Genomic DNA, 20,438 nt, shown 5'->3' with positions numbered 1-20,438 from the left:
ATAAAACCACAGTATGATACCACAACACATCCATTAGAATGGCCAAAATTCAAAACACTGATAATACCAAATGGTGACAAAAATGTAGACCAACAAGAATTCTCATTCATTACTGGTGGAAGTTCAAAATGTACAGTCTGGCAGTTTCTTACAGAACTAAACATACTCTTACTATATGATCCAGCAAACACACTCCTTGGTATTAACCTAAAGGAGTTGAACACTTATATCCACACAAAACCCTACATATGGATGTTGGTAGTACCTTTATTCACAACTGCCAAACTTGGAAGCACCAAGTATGATGTTGCTACTGTTCTTCTTTCAGTAAGTGAGTGGATAAATAAACAGTGATATATCCAGACATTTAAATATTACTCAATACAAAAAAAAGAGCTATTAAGACTGGAAAACACATGGAGAAAACTTAAATGCATATTACTAAATGAAAGAAGCCAATCTGATATGGTATATATACACAATGAAATATTATGCAGCCCTCAAAAGGAATGAGATCTTGCCATTTGCAATGATGTGGATGGAAGTGGAGGGTGTTATGCTGAGTGAAATAAGTCAATCAGAGAAAGATATGTATCATATGACCTCACAGATATGAGGAATTCTTAATCTCAGGAAACAAACTGAGGGTTGCTGGAGTGGTGGGGGGTGGGAGGGATGGGGCGGCTGGGTGATAGACATTGGGGAGGGTATGTGCTATGGTGAGCGCTGTGAATTGTGCAAGACTGTTGAATCACAGATCTGTACCTCTGAAACAAATAATGCAATATATGTTAAGAAAAAAAAGAAGAAGATAGCAGGACGGGAAGAATGAAGGGGAGTAAATCGGAGGGGGAGATGAACCATTAGAGATGATGGACTCTGAAAAACAAACTGAGGGTTCTAGAGGGGAGGGGGTGGGAGGATGGGTTAGCCTGGTGATGGGTATTAAAGACGGCGCGTTCTGCGTGGAGCACTGGGTGTTATGCACAAACAATGACTCAAGGAACACTACATCAAAAACTACTGATGTAATGTATGGTGATTAACATAATTTTAAAAATTTAAAGAAAAAAAAAGAAGCCAATCTGAAAAAGCTACATGCTATAGGATTCCAATATATGGCATTCTGGAAAAGGAAAAACTATGGAGACAGTAAAAGATCGGTGGATGCCAGGGCGTAGATGGGAGGGAGGGATGAACAGGTGGAACACCAAGGACTTTAGGGCCAGTGAAATTATTCTCTATGATACTATAATGTTGTCAATAGACATTTGTCAAAATGTACAACACCAAGAGTGAACCCTAATGTAAACTATGGATTTGAGTGATGATGATGTGTCAGTGGGGTTCATCAATTATGACAAGTGTAGCATTCTAGTGGGGATGTTGATAATCGGGGGGTTTGGTGCATGTGTGGGGGCTGTGGCTATGTGGGAACTCTCTGGACCATGTGATCACTTTTGCTGTGAACTTATAACTGCTCTAAAAAAAATCAAGACTATTAAAGGGAAAAAATAGAAAATAAAGAAAATAAAGTTGTGATTGCTAAGCATTTATAGATGAGGACAATGTGCTTTAGTGAAGCTAAACAACTTGCCCAAGTTCCCCCATTTAGTAATTAGTGAAACTGGGATGTCTGCTTTAAGAAACTGAAGCAATAAAATGTTTAAGAAAGGCAAACAAAAACCACACACACACACACACACACACACACACACACACACACAAAATGAAGCTCAAAAAAGTTAAGTATTGCAAAAGCTCACACAGCCTGTAGGAGGCAGAGCCAGCAACTGAATCTATTCCAACTGGCTCCAGAACCTGTATCTTAATCCCTTCCCTGGAACACTACACCTGCACCTAGATGGAGTCATGCCTGCAGACACAGAACTTCAGACATGACAGACGCCATCACCTCTCCTTCCGGGTAGGCACACATAAGCCGACACACAGACATGCACAAGGAGCACATGCAAAAACAGAGAACATGCATGTGTGTGTGAACTCACATGTTCATGTACATACTTCACATACATGTGCATGAAAACCTCCACCCCTGTTGCTGCATGGCCCTAATTCCCTTCCTGGGGATATGAGGCTACACCTCTAGAGCCCAGTTTCCCCAAGGCTCAGAGCATAGAGCTCAGTGAGGACATCAGTAATGATGTTCTCTCCTGGAAAGACCACAGGGCCAATGCCCCCAGGGCTCTGGCATTCACAGAGGACAGGCCCCTGGGTCTCCCTTTCCATCACCAACACCCATTGTAGGTAAAGAGAAGAGATAGCACTTTTCTGAAAGTAGATCTGCACTTGCCCTGGCCTGCTCCCTCACAGATTCAGAGCCTGATCTCAACTCCCTGGCAGGCCCCCTAGCCTGGTCAGGATCCTGAATCTCCTCTGTCAGGCCCACAGGTAGGCAGGCTGAGGGCTCTTTGGGAACAGAGACTGGGGATCAACCTCTTCATATGATCTTCTTCCCTTTCCCTTATCCTATCTTCTCTCTATCTCAAAGATAGGAGACAAAGGAACGAGAAAGCTAGCATAATGCAGGGGATAAGAGCACATATTCTCAAGCTGGACTCTACCTTCTAGCTGTGTGGACTTAGGCAAGTCACTTCAGTTCCTTGTGCCTTGCTTTCATTATCTGTAAAATGGGGTGTTGTGAAGAACTAACTGACTTAATGTATGTAGAATTCCTAGAGCAGTATCTGGTACACATAAGCACTGTGTCATTGCTATTGTATTACCCTGACTGAGGATATCCCCGGGAAGGGCTGCAATGAAGTAGGTGTCTCCCATAGGAGACATCTGGGTGAGGCACTACCAGCTCAGCAAAGGGACACAAGAGACTGGGTTTCTGCAAAAGTCCCACTCTAAGCATTTCTGGTCCATCATATGGATACCAAAGACAATTATTTACAAAATAGGAATGAAATGGACAGAAGACAATTATTTACAAAAAAGGAATTCCAGGGGGCATATTTCCAATGTCCATTTGCCTTGGAATCTAGAATTTAACAGCTGGAAATGGCTGGGTAAAATTCTAATCTGACATAGGAGTGAACACTAGGCATGAAGGAGAGATTTTGGAGAACTGAAAAGAGAAGACCCATGCCTGGAAAGAGCCCTGTGGGATCCCTAAGCAGACATATCTGTATACAAAGTTAAATATGGAAGGAATTCCTCACTCCATCCCTATAATCTCGCTTCAGAAGGCAACTACATACACATAAACACACACACACCACAACAAACACAAATATAAAGGAGATATACTTCTTTGCAGAAAATGGAATTATTCTATATGCACTGCTCTGCAACTTGCTTTTATCACTTAACAAAATGTCATGGACAGAGTATCACCTTGAAAATACAGCTTAGCAATCAGTGCCTTCTGCTCTGCCATCAGACTGCTTGAATTAAAATCCCAACTCTACCACTTACTAACTGTGGGATCTGGTAAATTACTTTGCTAAATTCTATTTTTTTTATTGAAAATAAGGGTATTATGCTAAGCAAAATAACTCAGTGAGAGAAAGACAAATACAATATGATTTCACTCATATGTGGAATTTAAGAAACAAAACAGCTGAACATAGGGGAAGGGAAGGAAAAAGAAAATAAGACTAAAATTGAGAGGAAGGCAAACCATAAGAGATGCTGAACTCTAGGAAACAAACTGAGGGTTGCTGGAGGGGAGGTAGATAGGGTATGGGGTAACTGAGTGATGGGCAGTAAGGAGGACACTTGATGTAACGAGTGCTGGGTGTTAATATGCAACTGATGAATCACTAAATTCTACCTCTGAAACTAATAAAAAATGAAAAGAAAAGAAGGATAATAATGGTACCTATCTAGGATTTGGGGAAAATAAAATCATAAAACACATGAAAAGCACCTACCTCAGGGTGGAATATACTGAGTACTAATAAACATTGACTATCATTAGCCATCTTATTTCGTTAGAGGATGGGTGCTATTGAGTAATGAGAAAGCACTATTACTTGTTTTAATAATTTGTGGATATTTAGGTTGTTTCCTCTGTTGGTTTTGTTTGTTCTTTTCTTTTAATCTGGTTACAAGCAATGCTACAAATATGTGTGTATGTATCTTTGTGCTACACATAAATATTTTTAAAGGATGGATTTTTATGAGTGGAATTACTGGACAAAGAGATGCAGATTTTTTATTCTGACAGAGACTGCCAAAAAGCCTATACTGATTATCCTCTCATCACCAGTGTATATGAGGGTTTTTTTCCTTTTGAATATTGCCAAAAAAATTTGACAATCCAATGAGTAAAAATTGTGTTTCAGTCTAATTTACATTTTTTGATTACCAACTAGTTTGGTACGTTTTCTTTGGTATATGTACTGTAGATATTTTGAGTCAATAGTTAATATTTTAGTTTTACTTATGATCTCTTTTGGTGTCATTTTCACATTTTTGAGTACAGTGTTTTGTCATTCTTGCCTCTACATTTTTTTCTCAATCGGAATGGCATCCACATCTTGAGACCATATAAATATGCCCTTTATTTTTGGCTAATACTTTATGATTTGGATTTTTTACTTCTAGTTTGTTCATATGGATTTTGTTTCTGTGTGGGTTAGAAAAAAATCTAGCCTTATTTTTTACAAAGGTTTTGCATGTCTATTAAGATCCATATACATGTATAAATATAGGCATATAGCATTCTTTATGTTGGTTCATTAATTGGTTTTTCTCTCTGTGTACGATTATCGTATTTTTTTTCATTATTACATACTTTGCTTTTGGGTTAGAAAAACTCTGTTGGGGCGCCTGGGTGGCTCAGTCAGTTGAGCATTCAACTCTTGATTTAGGCTCATGTCATGATCTCAGGGTCGTGAGATTGAGCCCTACATCAGGCTTAGTGCTGGGCATGGAGCCTGCTTAAGATTCTCTTTCTCCCTCTCCCTCTGCCCCTCCCCCACTCTCTCTCACTCTCTAAAGAAAAGAAAAACGCTGTCATTCTAATTTTTTTTTCAAAATTGTCTTTCCCAGGCTATTTACTCCTCTAGATGAATTTTAGAATGACCTTCTCAAGTCCTATTAAAAATGTCCTTGGGAGGGCACCTGGGTGGCTCAGTCGGTTAAGCGTCTGCCTTTGGCTCGGGTCATGATCCCAGAGTCCTGGGATTGAGCCCCGCATCGGGCTCCCTCCTCAGCAGGTAGCCTGTTTCTCCCTTTCCTCCCTGGCTCGTGCTCTTGCTATCTCTGTCACTATCTCTGCCTCCCTCTCTCAAATAAATAAATAAAATCTTTTTAAAAAATGCCCTTGAGTAAAGAAATGCTCTTGGGGTATTACCATAGGTGCACTAAATTTTATTAATTCTAGAAGAATTTTCTTACAGCCTTATTGAGATATAATTGACATATATAACACTGTGTTAGTTAAAGGTCTACAACATGATGATTTGATACATGTTGTGCAATGATTCCCACAGTATGGTTAGTTAATATCTCCTTCACCTCACATAATTACCATGTCTGGTTCTTTTACAAGAACATTTAAGAACGACTCTCTCAAACTGAATGTGGGTCAGGAGGGGCTGGGAGAGTGGGGGAATCGGGGAGATGCTTAAAGGTACAAACTCGCAACCAGTAAATGAATAAATCCTGGAGATTTAACATGCAGCATAATGATTACAGACAACAATAATGAATTATATATAAACCTCTCAGTTTCTAAGAGTGGTAGATTTTAATTGTTCCCGTCACAAAAAAGAAATGACAATTACGTGGTGTGATAGAGGTGATGGCTAATGCTATGCTGGTAATCATACTGCAACTTAAATGCATCAAATGAACACATTTTACAGCTTAAGTTTACACAATGTCATATATCAATTATATCTCAATTAAAATAAATAATAAATATCTACTGTCTCAGCAAATATCAAGTATATAAAACAATATTACTAACTTTTGTCACCACACTTTACATTAGATTTCCAGAACTTACTGACCTCACAAATGGAAATTTGTACCTTCTGTTCGACATGTCCCCATTTCTCCCATCCTAGCCTCTGGCAACCACCACTGTACTACTCTCTGTTTCTATGAATTCATCTTTTTTAGATTCAGCAATAAAAAGAAGGAAATCCTGCCAATTGCAACTTGGATGGAACTTGTGGGCATCAAGCTAAACAGAGAAAGACAGCTACTGTCTAATATCACTTACATGTGCAATCTGAGAATTGGCACTTTAAATTGAATCTTCCCTATTTTATAGAAGTACAGTATCTCCATTTATTCAGACATCCTTTTGTGTTCTGTTACACTTTCTTCAGAGAGATCGTTCTCATCTCTTTTTACTTTTTTCTATCAGATTTATTGCTAAATAGTTTTTACACCTTTTTTGGAAGAAACAATGGTTTGATTGTTTAAGATTTTTATTTATTTGAGAGAGAGAGAGAATGTGAGAGTGGGGAGGGGCAGAGGGGGAAGGAGGAAGAATCTAGCAGATGAATCCTGTTTTTCATCACAACAACTGCTGGCATTCTTTCATCAAAAGTCCACCCATCAGGATTTCGCTATCCTGATTGGCCAAGGGGTCCTGCTTTGGTTGCCAGGGCCTCCTTCAGCTAAATATGATATTCCTGAAATCTCATGGATATACTTTGTGTCATTTTTAAATATTTCTGTTAGCCATGTTCTGAACAGGTGGTCTCCTCAGGTTTTACTTCTCTTGTTGTGAAGTCTTAAACAGAGTTCAAATAGCAGGTTTCTGTAAGTTGACTGTAGGTTCCAAGAAATTCCTTAAACTGTTCGGTCTGATCAGATTCTGGTATTTGTGCTGCTGTATGCTTTTGATATGTTTATACCTTTCCTGATGCATGACTTTCCTTGTTGTTCTGGAAAATTAGCTCTCCAACCTTTGCTTGAATGTCTCCACTGAGGCCTGATTTCTTACTGGAGCATAAACTCTCACATCCTACACCAGTGTGAGGCAGGGGGGCTGCACTACCAGTAGATGTAGGGACAGAGGGTCTGGATCAGGGCAGGCACTGCAGTAACTGGAGGGTTAGACCTTCTTGTCATTGCCAATTGAAACCTTTTACTCCGTTACATTTTTCTACTATAGGATAATATTTATATTTGCATGGTATCTTATATCTGGCCACTGTGATAAATCTTTATAGGTTTAAAAATTCTCAGATGAGTACCTTGGATTTTTTTTAGATAGCCAAACAAGCCAACTAAAAATAATGACAAAGTAAATGTTATGCCTATTTCATTAATTTTGTTTTTTCACTGGCTTACACTACCATCTGAGCACTATAGTTTAATAGTGGTAACAGAAGACATCCTTGCCTTGTCTTTTCCCTAACTGGTGGAATGGGATGTTTACATTCAAAGTTTTCTATTCTGGTAAGTATAAATGTTTAGAATGAGAGCTTCATAGATTTTTAGTCAAAATAGCTCATGTATATAAAGCCATCCCCTGGACGAAGAAGAAAAAAAAAAATCTAAGGAGTTGCTCAAGGAATGACCTAAAAAGAATATTTAGAAAGAGAACTGAGAAAACTCAAACAAATCACACTAACAGAATTTCCAAAAAAAAAAAAAAAAAAAAAAAAAAGAATTACCTAAGGACACATGGGAAAATATTAGTTTCTCATGTAGAAAGCATCTTGGAATTTTCTTATTTTTCTCTTACTAGATCTTACTCCCTCTTTCTCTAGAATGCCTTGAAGTAAATACTCTTTAAAATGAGAAGAAATATCAATGGGCTTTTTTATAACCTGGAGATTAGGGAAGAAGCTGACTTGATGAAATTGCCCTTCACATCTCTCCAACTGCTTCTCCACACCCTGCCCACAAAGGCACAGACATGGAGACAAAGAACTACAGCAGCAACTCAGGCTTTATCCTCCTGGGCATCTCTTCCAACCCTCAGCTACAGAAACCACTCTTTGCCATCTTCCTCATCATGTACATGGTCACTGTCACGGGCAATGTACTCATCACCCTGGCCATCCACTCTGACTCCCGACTCCATACCCCTATGTACTTTTTCCTCAGCAACCTGTCCTTCATGGATATCTGCTTCACAACAGTCATTGCGCCCAAGATGCTGGCAAATTTACTATCAGAGACCAAGGCTATCTCCTTTGTGGGATGCCTGGTCCAGATGTACTTCTTCATGGCCTTTGCAAATACTGACAGTTACCTGCTGGCTTCTATGGCCATAGACCGGCTGGTAGCCATCTGCAACCCTTTCCACTATGATATGGTCATGAATCCACGGCGTTGCCTCCTCATGCTGCTGGGTTCCTGCACCATCTCCCACCTGCACTCCCTGCTCCGGGTGCTACTCATGTCCCGCCTACCCTTCTGTGCCTCCCATGTCATTAAGCACTTCTTTTGTGATACCCAGCCTGTGCTAAAGCTATCTTGCTCTGACACATCCTCCAGCCAGATAGTAGTCATGACCGAGACCCTGGCTGTCATCGTGACCCCCTTCCTGTGCATCCTCTTCTCCTACCTGCGAATCATCATCACTGTGCTCAGAATTCCCTCTGCAGCTGGCAAGTGGAAGGCCTTCTCTACCTGTGGCTCCCACCTCACTGTAGTGGCCTTGTTCTATGGGAGTGTCATCTATGTCTATTTTAGGCCCCTGTCCATGTATTCAGTGGTGAAGGACCGGGTAGCCACAGTCATGTACACAGTAGTGACACCCATGCTGAACCCCTTTATCTATAGCCTGAGGAACAAAGATATGAAGAGGGGTTTGAGAAAATTAAGGGATGGAATTCACTCATAGAAAGAACATATAGATGGAACACCTTAATTGGGAGATGACCTAAGAGGTGATCACATTATCTTTCCCTCCTACCCACTTTTCACATGGCACCCAAACAGGTTGAAGAAGGTAGTGATGGAAAGCAATAAGAGCCCTAACCTAGAAGCTAGAACACTTGGTTTCTATCAGACCTTGACGGATTACATGTACAATCCCAGGCCAAGTGCTGCTAGGAATCCACATTTCAGGAAAACTCTTTCTGCCACCTATATAAATAAAGTTTTCTTGAAGTGGAATAAAGCTATCTCCAAATACCTCCTCCATGGGTTTGACTTTGGGTAATACTCAAGAAAGTACAAAGTCCTTTCTTGGTTTTGAGTGTAAGAAGTTACATGACTTCAGTAGGGAATTGGGAAAGACTTCTTGGAATAATGACCTAAGGTTATCCTAAAGGATGGATTGATTTTGACAGATCAAAGTTCAGTACAGCAGGAAATAGGCAGAACATTCCAAATAGTGGGACCCACACAAAGAGGAAGAAGCAAGAAACACTGGAATGTGTTTGAGGGACAGTGGAGAGCCCTGTGAGGCTTGTTCAGTTTGAGAACAGAGACAATAAGGCTGGAAAGATGGAAGAAACTACAAAGCAGATGCAGTGTCCGCCCCAACAAAAAGGTGTCATCACAGTGAATTCTCAGCACTTGACTTCTTTTCCCTTCCCCCTTCCTTCTGCCTTTGTCCACATGGCCATGATCCTCACTGAAATGCCCTTTATATCCTGGAAAAAAGCAATGCATGTCAGTCAAGATAAGCTAGGTTATGCTGAGGAAACAAAAAATGTTAAAATCATTGGACCTTGAAACCAAAGATTTATTTCATATTGACACTGCATGTTCACCATTGAAAAGCATAGAGTGCGGGGGGGGGGGGGCAGGAGCAAGATGGCGGAGGAATAGGAGACCTGGATGTCGTCTGGTCTCAGGAATTCAGCTGAATAGGGATCAAACCATTCTGAACACCTCCGAACTCAACAGGAGATCGAAGATAAGAAGAGTAACAACACTCTGAACAGAAAACCGACCACTTTCTGGAAGGTAGGACGTGCAGAGAAGTGAATCTGAGGCGATATTTGGGAGGATAGACGGTGGGGGAGGGGCCTCCGTTGGCTGCTTCTGGCAAGTGCTAGAGCCGCGGAGCACAAAATCGGAACTTTTAGAAGTCGGCTCCGCTGAGGGACGTCGCTCGCTCCAGTCGCTAAGCGGGGGGTGGGACCCTCGCAGGACAGTGTGGTCTCAGGACCCTCGGGGTCACAGAAAGACCGGGGGTGCCTGAGTGCGGCACAGCTCCCACATATCGAAGCGGGGAAGCCGGCTGCAGAGACGGAGCCGAGGCGCGGGCTCTCAGCTCAGGGTTGCCATAAACTGTGATCCGCGGCCCACTCGGGCCACTGCTCCTCCAGCAGGGACCCAACAAGCGGCAGAGCCGGGGAGACTCCCCTTCCTCCCCTGGGAGGAGCGGCGCGGGAGCGCACCGCAGGGATCTGCTGGGTTTGGAGACTCCACACGGGGTCGGGTGCCAGAGATAGAAACGCTCGGTCACAGGCCGGGTGAGCGCGGAGTACGGCCGGAGACCGGGGAGACGGGAGTGACTGCTTTTCTCTGGGGGCGCACGGAGGAGCGGGGCCCCGAGTTCTCAACTCCTCCGGGTGGAGATTGGGAGGCCGCCATTTTCGCCCTGGTCCTCCAAAGCTGTACCAGAGCTTGCAGGGAACAAAAGCTCCTGAGAGCAAACCCGAGCAGCTTGCTTAGCCCGACTCACAAGGGCGGGGCAATTCCACCTCCGGCAAAGACATTTGGGAACCACGGCAACGGGCTCCTCCCCCAGAAGATCAACTCGAACAACCAGCAAGCCAAGACCAAGTTTACTGATCAAGGAGAACGGGAGAACTCCAGCGCTACGGGAGTACTGCACATAGAATTCATGGCTTTTTTACCATAATTCATTAGTTTTTCAAAGTTAATTTTTTTAACTTTTTTTTGAATTTTTCTTTTTCCCTTTTTCAAACAAGATCTTATCAATCCCTTTTTTAAAAAAAAATTTTTATTTTTCATTTTTAGAGTCATATTTTTGTCCCTTCATACTAGTTACCCTTATTTTTGGCTAATATATATAAGTTGTTCTCTCTTTAAAATTTTGAGATACAATTTCTTCTAACAGATCAAAATATACCCTAAATCACTAGTGTACAGCGTTGTTCTATTCTCCTGCCTGATCACATTCTTTCCCATTTTTTTTTCTTTTTTCTTTTATTTAAATCTTCTTCTTTCTTTTTAAAAACAACTTATCTTATCAATTCCTTTTATAAAATCTTTTATAATTTTCATCTTTACAGTCATCTGCCATCCCTTCATTGTATCAACCCTTATTTTGTACATACATAAGTCTTTCTTCCTTTAAAATTTTAGCAGGCACTTTCTTCTAACAGACCAAGATATGCCCTAAAGCTAGTGTGTGGCACTGATCTATGCACTAGCCTGATCATATTTGATCATATTCTGTTTTGTTTTGTTCTGTTTTTGTTTGTTTTTATCTTTTTCTTTCTCTTTTTTTTTTTTTTTTCTCTTCTTTCTTTCCCTTTCTTGTCCCCTGGTTTCAGGTCTTTTCTGATTGGTATAGAGTATATTTGCTGGAGACGTTGTTAACCTGTTAACATTCCGTTCTCTCATTCATCTGTTCTCCTCTGGACAAAATGACAAGACGAAAAAAATCACCTCAGCAAAAAGAACAAGAGGTAGTACCGTCTGCCAGGGACCTACTCAATAGGGACATTAGTACGATGTTGGACCTAGAGTTCAGAATCATGACTCTAAAGATCCTGGCTGGGCTTGAAAAAAGCGTGGAAGTTATTAGAGAAACCCTTTCTGGAGAAATAAAAGAACTAAAATCTAACCAAGTCGAAATCAAAAAGGCTATTGATGAGGTGCAATCAAAAATGGGGGCACTAACTGCTGGGATAAATGAGGCAGAAGAGAGGATCAGCGATATAGAAGACCAAATGATGGAAAATAAAGACGCTGAGAAAAAGAGAGAGAAACAGCTACAGGATCACGAGGGCAGAATTCGAGAGATAAGCGATACGATAAGACGAAACAACATTAGAATAATTGGGATCCCAGAAGAAGAAGAAAGAGAGAGAGGGGCAGAAGGTATATTGGAGCAAATTATAGCAGAGAACTTCCCTAATGTGGGGAAGGAAACAGGCATCAAAATCCAGGAGGCACAGAGAACCCCTCTCAAAATCAATAAAAATAAGTCAACATTCCAACATCTAAGAGTAAAACGTACGAGTCTCAGAGACAAAGAGAAAATGCTGAAAGCAGCTCGGGAGAAGAGATATGTAAGCTACAATGGTAGAAACATTAGATTGGCAACAGACCTATCCACACAGACCTGGCAGGCCAGAAAGGACTGGCAAGATATCTTCAGAGCACTAAACGAGAAAAATACGTAGCCAAGAATACTATATCCAGCTAGGCTGTCACTGAAAATAGAAGGCGAGATAAAAAGCTTCCAGGACAAACAAAAACTAAAGGAATTTGCAAACACGAAACCAGCCCTCCAAGAAATATTGAAAGGGGTCCTCTAAGCAAAAAGAGGGCCTAAAAGCAGCATCGATCAGAAAGGAACACAGACAATATACAGTAACAGTCACCTTACAGGCAATACAATGGCACTAAATTCATACCTTTCAATAGTTACCCTGAATGTAAATGGGCTCAATGCCCCAATCAAAAGACACAGGCTATCAGACTGGATTAAAAAACAAGACCCATCCATATGCTGTCTGCAAGAGACTCATTTTAGACCCAAAGACACCCCCAGATTGAAAGTGAGGGGGTGGAAAACCATTTACCATGCTAATGGACACCAAAAGAAAGCTGGGGTGGCAATCCTTCTATCAGACAAATTAAATTTTAAAACAAGACTGTAATAAGAGATGAAGAAGGACACTATATCCTACTTAAAGGGTCTATCGAACAAGAAGATCTAACAATTGTAAATATCTATGCCCCTAACCTGGGAGCAGCCAATCATATAAGGCAATTAATAACAAAAGGAAAGAAACACATTGACAACAATACAATAATAGTGGGGGACTTTAACACCCCCCTAACTGAAATGGACAGATCATCTAAGCAAAAGATCAACAAGGAAATAAAGACTTTAAATGAAACACTGGACCAAAAGGACTTTATAGACATATTCAGAACATCCCATCCCAAAGCAACGGAATACACATTCTTCTCTAGTGCCCATGAAACATTCTCCAGAATTGATCAGATCCTAGGTCACAAATCAGGTCTCAACCGGTACTAAAAGATTGGGATCATTCCCTGCATATTTTCAGACCACAGTGCTTTGAAACTAGAACTCAATCACAAGAGGAAAGTCAGAAAGAACTCAAATACATGGAGGCTAAAGAGCATCCTACTAAAGAATGAATGGGTCAACCAGGAAATTAAAAAAAAATTAAAAAAATTCAAGGAAACCAATGAAAATGAAAACACAACTGTTCAAAATCTTTGGGATACAGCAAAGGCAGTCCTAAGAGGAAAGTATATAGCAATACAAGCCTTTCTCAAGAAACAAGAAAGGTCTCAAATACACAACCTAACCCTACACCTAAAGGAGCTAGAGAAAGAACAGCAAATAAAGCCTAAACCCAGCAGGAGAAGAGAAATAATAAAGTTCAGAGCAGAAATTAATGAACTAGAAACCAAAAGAACAGTAGAAGAGATCAACGAAAGTAGGAGCTGGTTCTTTGAAAGAATTAACAAGATTGATAAACCCCTGGCCAGACTGATCAAAAAGAAAAGAGAAATGACCCAAATCAACAAAATCATGAATGAAAGAGGAGAGATCACAACCAAACCAAAGAAATACAAACAATTCTAAGAACATATTATGAGCAACTCTATGCCAGCAAATTAGATAACCTGGAAGAAATGGGTGCATTCCTAGAGATGTATCAACTACCAAAATTGAACCGGGAAGAAATAGAAAACCTGAACAGACCTCTAACCACCAAGGAAATTGAAGCAGTCATCAAAAATCTCCCAAGAAACAAAAGCCCAGGGCCAGATGGCTTCCCAGGGGAATTCTATCAGACATTTAAAGAGGAATTAATACCTATTCTCCTGAAACTGTTCCAAAAAATAGAAACGGAAGGAAAACTTCCAAACTCATTTTATGAGGCCACCATTACCTTGATCCCAAAACCAGACAAAGACCCCATCAAAAAGGAGAATTATAGACCAATATCCTTGATGAACATGGATGCAAAAATTCTCACCAAAATAGTAGCCAATAGGATCCAACAGTACATTAAAGGGATTATTCACCATGACCAAATGGGATTTATCCCTGGGCTGCAAGGCTGGTTCAACATCGGCAAATCAATCAACGTGATACAATACATTAACAAAAGAAAGAACAAGAATCATATAATTCTCTCAACAGATGCAGAGAAAGCATTTGACAAAGTACAGCATCCTTTCTTGATCAAAACTGTTCAGAGTACAGGGATAGAGGGTACATACCTCAATGTCATAAAAGCCATCTGTGAAGAACCTACAGCGAATATCATTCTCAATGGGGAAAAGCTGAGAGCTTTTCCCCTAAGGTCAGGAACACGGCAGGGATGTCCACTCTCACCACTGCTATTCAACCTAGTATTAGAAGTCCTAGCCACAGCAATCAGACGACAAAAAGAAATCAAAGGCATCCAAATTGGCCAAGAGGAAGTCAAACTCTCACTCTTTGCATATGATATGATACTGTATGTGGAAAACCCAAAGACTCCACCCCAAAACTGCTAGAACTCATACAGGAATTCAGTAAAGTAGCAGGATATAAAATCAAAGCACAGAAATCAGTGGCATTCCTATACACCAACAACAAGACAGAAGAGAGACAAATCAAGGAGTCGATCCCATTTACAATTGCACCCAAAACCATAAAATACCTAGGAATAAATTTAACCAAAGAGGCAAAGGATCTGTACTCAGACAACTATAAAATACTCAGGAAAGAAATTGAAGAAGACACAAAGAAATGGAAAAACGTTCCATGCTCACGGATTGGAAGAACAAACATTGTGAAGATGTCAGTGCTACCTAGAACAATCTACACATTCAATGCAATCTCCATCAAAATACCATCCACCTTTTTCAAAGAAATGGAACAAATAATCCTAAAATTTGTATGGAACCAGAAGAGACCCCGAATAGCCAGAGGAATATTGAAAAAGAAAAGCAAAGCTGGCGGCATCACAATTCCGGACTTCCAGCTCTATTACAAAGCTGTCATCATCAAGACAGTATGGTACTAGCACAAAAACAGACACATCGATCAATGGAACAGAATAGAGAGCCCAGAAATGGACCCTCAACTCTATGGTCAGCTCATCTTCGACAAAGCAGGAAAGAATGTCCAATGGCAAAAAGACAGTCTCTTCAACAAATGGTGTTGGGAAAATTGGACAGCCACATGCAGAAGAATGAAACTGGACCATTTCCTTATACCACACACAAAAATAGACTCCAAATGGTTGAAAGACCTAAACGTGAGACAGGAGTCCATCAAAATCCTAAAGGAGAACACAGGCAGCAACCTCTTCGACCTCAGCCACAGCAACTTCTTCCTAGAAACATCGCCAAAGGCAAGGGAAGCCAAGGCAAAAATGAACTATTGGGATTTCATCAAGATAAAAAGTTTTTGCACAGCAGAAGAAACAGTCCACAAAACCAAAAGACAACCAACAGAATGGGAGAAAATATTTGCAAATGACATATCAGATAAAGGGCTAGTATCCAAAATCTATAAAGAACTTGTCAAACTCAACACCCAAAGAACAAATAATCCAATCAAGAAATGGGCAGAAGACATGAACAGACATTTTTCCAAAGAAGACATCCAAATGGCCAACAGACACATGAAAAAGTGCTCAACATCACTCGGCATCAGGGAAATCCAAATCAAAACCTCAATGAGATACCACCTCACACCCGTCAGAATGGCTAAAATTAACAAGTCAGGAAACGACAGATGTTGGCGGGGATGTGGAGAAAGGGGAACCCTCCTACACTCTTGGTGGGAATGCAAGCTGGTGCAACCCCTCTGGAAAACAGTATGGAGGTTCCTCAAACAGTTGAAAATAGAGCTACCATACGATCCAAGAATTGTACTACTGGGTATTTACCACAAAGATACAAATGTAGGGATCCGAAGGGGTACATGCACCCCAATGTTTATAGCAGCAATGTCCACAATAGCCAAACTGTGGAAAGAGCCAAGATGTCCATCGACAGATGAATGGATAAAGAAGAAGTGGTATATATACACAATGGAACATTATGCAGCCATCAAAAGGAATGAGATCTTGCCATTTGCAACGACGTGGATGGAACTGGTGGGTGTTATGCTGAGTGAAATAAGTCAATCAGAGAAAGACATGTATCATATGACCTCACTGATATGAGGAAATCTTAATCTCAGGAAACAAACTGAGGGTGGCTGGAGTGGTGGGGGTGAGAGGGATTGGGTGGCTGTGTGATAGACATTGGGGAGGGAATGTGCTATGGTGAGCACTGAGAATTGTACAAGACTGATGAATCACGGATCTGTACTTCTGAAAGAAATAATGCAATATATGTTAAGAAAAAAAAAAGAAGAAGAAGATAGCAGGAGGGGAAGAATGAAGGGGGGGAAATCTGAGGGGGAGATGAACCATGAGAGATGATGGACTCTGAAAAACAAACTGAGGGTTCTTGAGGGTAGGGGGGTGGGGGATGGGTTATCCTGGTGATGGGTATTAAAGAGGGCACATTCTGCATGGAGCACTGGGTGTTATGCACAAACAATGAATCATGGAACACTCCATCAAAAACTAATGATGTAATATATGGTGATTAACATAACAATAAAAAATTATGAAAAAAAAGAAAAAAAAGAAAAGCATAGAGTGCTACTCATTTTAAACACTCAGGGACCAAAGCTGATGGAGCAGACACCACTGTAAACATTAATCATCACTCTCTCAGAAGCTGATGGAACCTCTTGAAGATTTTGCACTGGCATTTAATACAGTGGTCTAGATGTGACTCACAGCACTTGTGACCCCAACTTATTGTCGACAAGTAACCTCCCTAAAGTTCACACTAAAGGGAATTCTAGAGAACAAGAGACAATGAGGGGCACTTGGGTGGCTCAGTCGGTTAAGTGTCTGCCTTCAGCTCAGGTCATGATCTCCGAGTCCAGGGATCAAGACCCACATTGGGCTCCCTGCTCAGCGGGGAGTCTTCTTCTCCCTCTCCCTCTGCCCCTCCACCTGCTTGTGCTCTCTATTTCTCAAATAAATAAACAAAATCTTTTAAAAAAGAAAAAAGAGGGACCATGAGATATACGTTGTAGTGAAAGTGTTACATATCTGTCCCCCAGGTTAGTCCTAACCTTCTCAGCCACAGCTCGAGTGCTGTCTCTGTCAGAATAGGAAGCACTTTCCACAAGATAGCCTGCCACCCTTCAGAAGGGTGAACTGATGTTGGCAGGTAGTATTGAAAAACTAATCAAAGTTTTGCTATCCAAACAAAGGAGCCTAGCATGAACTTGGAAATTTACTAATGAACAACAGTGAGAATGAAATAAATCCCTTCTGAAAGTACATATAGTCAGAGCAAAGGTCTAAGCAGGCCTTCTGTACACCCTGCCCAGTCAGGTGAAGAGCTTCTACGTGGCCCTTGGGAACAGACGAGGAAACCCCTTGGCAGCTCCTCCTCCCACCATATAGACAGATAACCTGTGAGGCTGGTGATACAACAGTGGAATAATTCTAGAAGCATGTCGTGTGATGAGGAAACTGTGAAGGGAAATGTATTGGGTCCTTCTACTGCAAGCTCATTACATATATGAAAATGCTGGAGATTTTACACAATCCTGAGCTAAGAAAAATTACTTCTTGGACATATTTTGCCTGTTGATCAGAGTAAGTAACAATCACTAGGAGGGGTGTGAAACATGAATGCTGAGGAGAAGAGTGCTGAGTATTTCTGATACTGAGGAGTCCAACAGAGAAGGTATTAGCAACGAGGACAGAAAAGGAGTACTTGTATCGTCCAAGAATCGAAGTTTCAAGAGGCTGTGACTATTAACCAACATTAAAATATGAACAGTTTAAGCGAAATAAGCCTGGAAGACTGTCCATTGACTTTAATGACATGAAGGCCTTTGGTGACACTGTTAATGAAGCTGCACTGGAGGAATGGAAAGAAGACTGGTGTGGGTTAAGGATTCAGTTGTGAATAGGTACATTCACGATGAACAGTGTGAAAGGAAATAAGTAAACTACCTCACCAGTAGCATCAGAAAGAATAAATTACTTACGAATAAATTCAATTAAGAAGGTGAAAGACTTAAATAATGGAAACAAAAACATTTGATGAAGTTAAAGAAGGTCCCAAATATATGGCAAAATATCACCTGTTTATGGATTGGAAGGATAAGTATTGTTAAAATACCATTCTTTTTTTTAATTTTTATTTATTTATTTGAGAGGGAGAGAGAGAGCGTGCATGCATGAGCAAGGGGGCGAGACACAGAGAAGCAGACTCCCCATCGGGCAGGGAGCCTAATGAGGGGCTTGATCCTAGGACCCTGAGATCATGACCCAAGCTAAAGGCAGATATTTAACTGACTGAGCCATTCAGGTGCCCCATTAAAATACCATTCTAACCAAAGTGATCTACAGGTTCAATTCAATCCCTATTAAAATCCTAAAATCCCAATGGCATATACAACAATAAATAAAGGAATCCTAAAATTCATATGAAAGTACAAAGGGGAGGAAAATAAAACAAGATGAAATCAGAGAGGGAGACAAACCACAAAAGACTCTTAACTATAAGGAAAAAAACTGAGGATTGCTGGAGGGGAGGTGGGTGGGGGGATGGGGTAACTGGGTGATGGGCATTAAGAAGGGCACATGATGTGGGCGCCTGGGTGGCTCAGTTGGTTGGGCGACTGCCTTCGGCTCAGGTCATGATCCTGGAGTCCCAGGATCGAGTCCCACATTGGGCTCCCTGCTTGGCAGGGAGTCTGCTTCTCCCTCTGACCCTCTTCCCTCTCGTGCTCTCTATCTCTCATTCTCTCTCTCTCAAATAAATAAATAAAAAATCTTAAAAAAAAAAAGGGCACATGATGTAATGAGCACAGGGTGTTATGTGCAACCGATGAATAACTGAACTCTACCTCTGAAACTAATGATACACTATATGCTAATTAATTGAATTTAAATAAAATAAAATTTTAAAAAAAGAAAGTACAGGGGTGCCTGGCTGGCTCAGGCGGTTAAACATCTGCCTTCAGCTCAGGTCATGATCCCAGGGTCCTGGGATCCAGCCCCACATTCTGCTTCCTGCTCAGTGGGGAGTCTGCTTCTTCCTCTCCCTCTGCCCCTCCCCCCGCTTATGCTCTCTATCTCTTGCACATGCATGCTCTCTCTGTCTCTCTCTCTTAAATAAATAAATAAATAAAATCTTAAAAAAAAAGGTACAAAGAATCCCAAATGGCAAAACAATCTTGAGAATATAAAACAAAATAGAATGCTCACATGTCATGATTTTGAAATATATTACAAAGCAACAATATCAAAACAGTATGGTCCTGGCATAAAGACTAATGAAACAGAACAGAAAGCCCAGATATAAACTCAAGTCCATACAATCAACTAATTTTAAACAAAGGTATCAAGAATATACAATGAGGAAAGGGTAGTCTCTTCAACAAGCAATGTTACAAAAACTAGATATCCACATGCAAAAGAATGAAATTGGACCCTTATACTATTCACTGAAACCAACTTGAAATTGGTTAAAGACTTAACTGTAGGTCCTGAAACCATAAAACTCTTATATAAAACTTACGGAAAAAGCTCTTTGACGTTGGTGTTGGCAGTGATTTCTTGGATATGACACCAAAAGCACAGGCAACGACAACAAAAACTAGAGAAGTTGGAATATGTCAAACTAAAAAGCTTCTACAAAGCAAACAAAACAAACAGAGTGAAAAAAAAAGCAACCTAGGAAATAGCAGAAAATATTTGCAAAACATATCTGATAATCTATTAGGTTAAAAGATAAGCCCATTATAAGATATATTGTGGGGAAATTGTATTTTCCTACAATTCATTAGAAGAAAAAAATAATAATAACCTAATTTTAAAATGGGCTATGGATTTGAATAGCATTTCTCCAAAGAAGACATACAAATGGCCAACAAGTATATGAAAAGATGCTCAAGATCGTTAACTTAATGCCACTGAACTATACATTTTAAAATGGTTAAAATGATAAGTTTTATGTTATGTATAGTTTACAACTAAAAAGGGGGGGGGCGGTTAATCAATGGATTGATAGGTGTGGCTGTATCAGCACCAGCTCATCAGCAAAGAGGAGTTTTTATGTGAAGACCTGGACTCTTCCCTTGACTCTATGCATTCTCCCACATCGTGGAAGAAGCCCCAGGCTTTCTCTATGCATTTGCCTCTGTCTCCTTAGAAATCACTAGAATAACAAGTGACTAATTATCTGGAGATCCAAGAAAAACACTGCTA

The 20,438-nt window shown here is 40.6% G+C and overlaps 1 protein-coding gene and 1 pseudogene across 1 annotated transcript; one reads left to right on the top strand and one right to left on the bottom strand.

The window, feature by feature from the left end:
- Positions 1-6,557: 6,557 nt before the first annotated feature.
- On the bottom strand, positions 6,558-7,065 carry LOC113934181 (annotated as a pseudogene).
- Positions 7,066-7,766: 701 nt separating this feature from the next.
- LOC113934816 (olfactory receptor 1L4) lies at positions 7,767-8,791 on the top strand. The gene has a single exon (XM_027616377.1). It carries the CDS (start codon positions 7,859-7,861, stop codon positions 8,789-8,791), a length of 933 nt encoding a protein of 310 aa, XP_027472178.1. The 5' UTR covers positions 7,767-7,858.
- The last annotated feature ends 11,647 nt before the right edge of the window (positions 8,792-20,438 follow it).

The sequence above is a fragment of the Zalophus californianus genome, chromosome 13 (assembly GCF_009762305.2).
Source record: "Zalophus californianus isolate mZalCal1 chromosome 13, mZalCal1.pri.v2, whole genome shotgun sequence".
Classification (NCBI taxonomy): Eukaryota; Metazoa; Chordata; class Mammalia; order Carnivora; family Otariidae; genus Zalophus; species Zalophus californianus.
The sequence above is the reverse complement of the archived record's forward strand: the minus strand, read 5'-3'. Positions and strand labels throughout refer to the sequence as shown.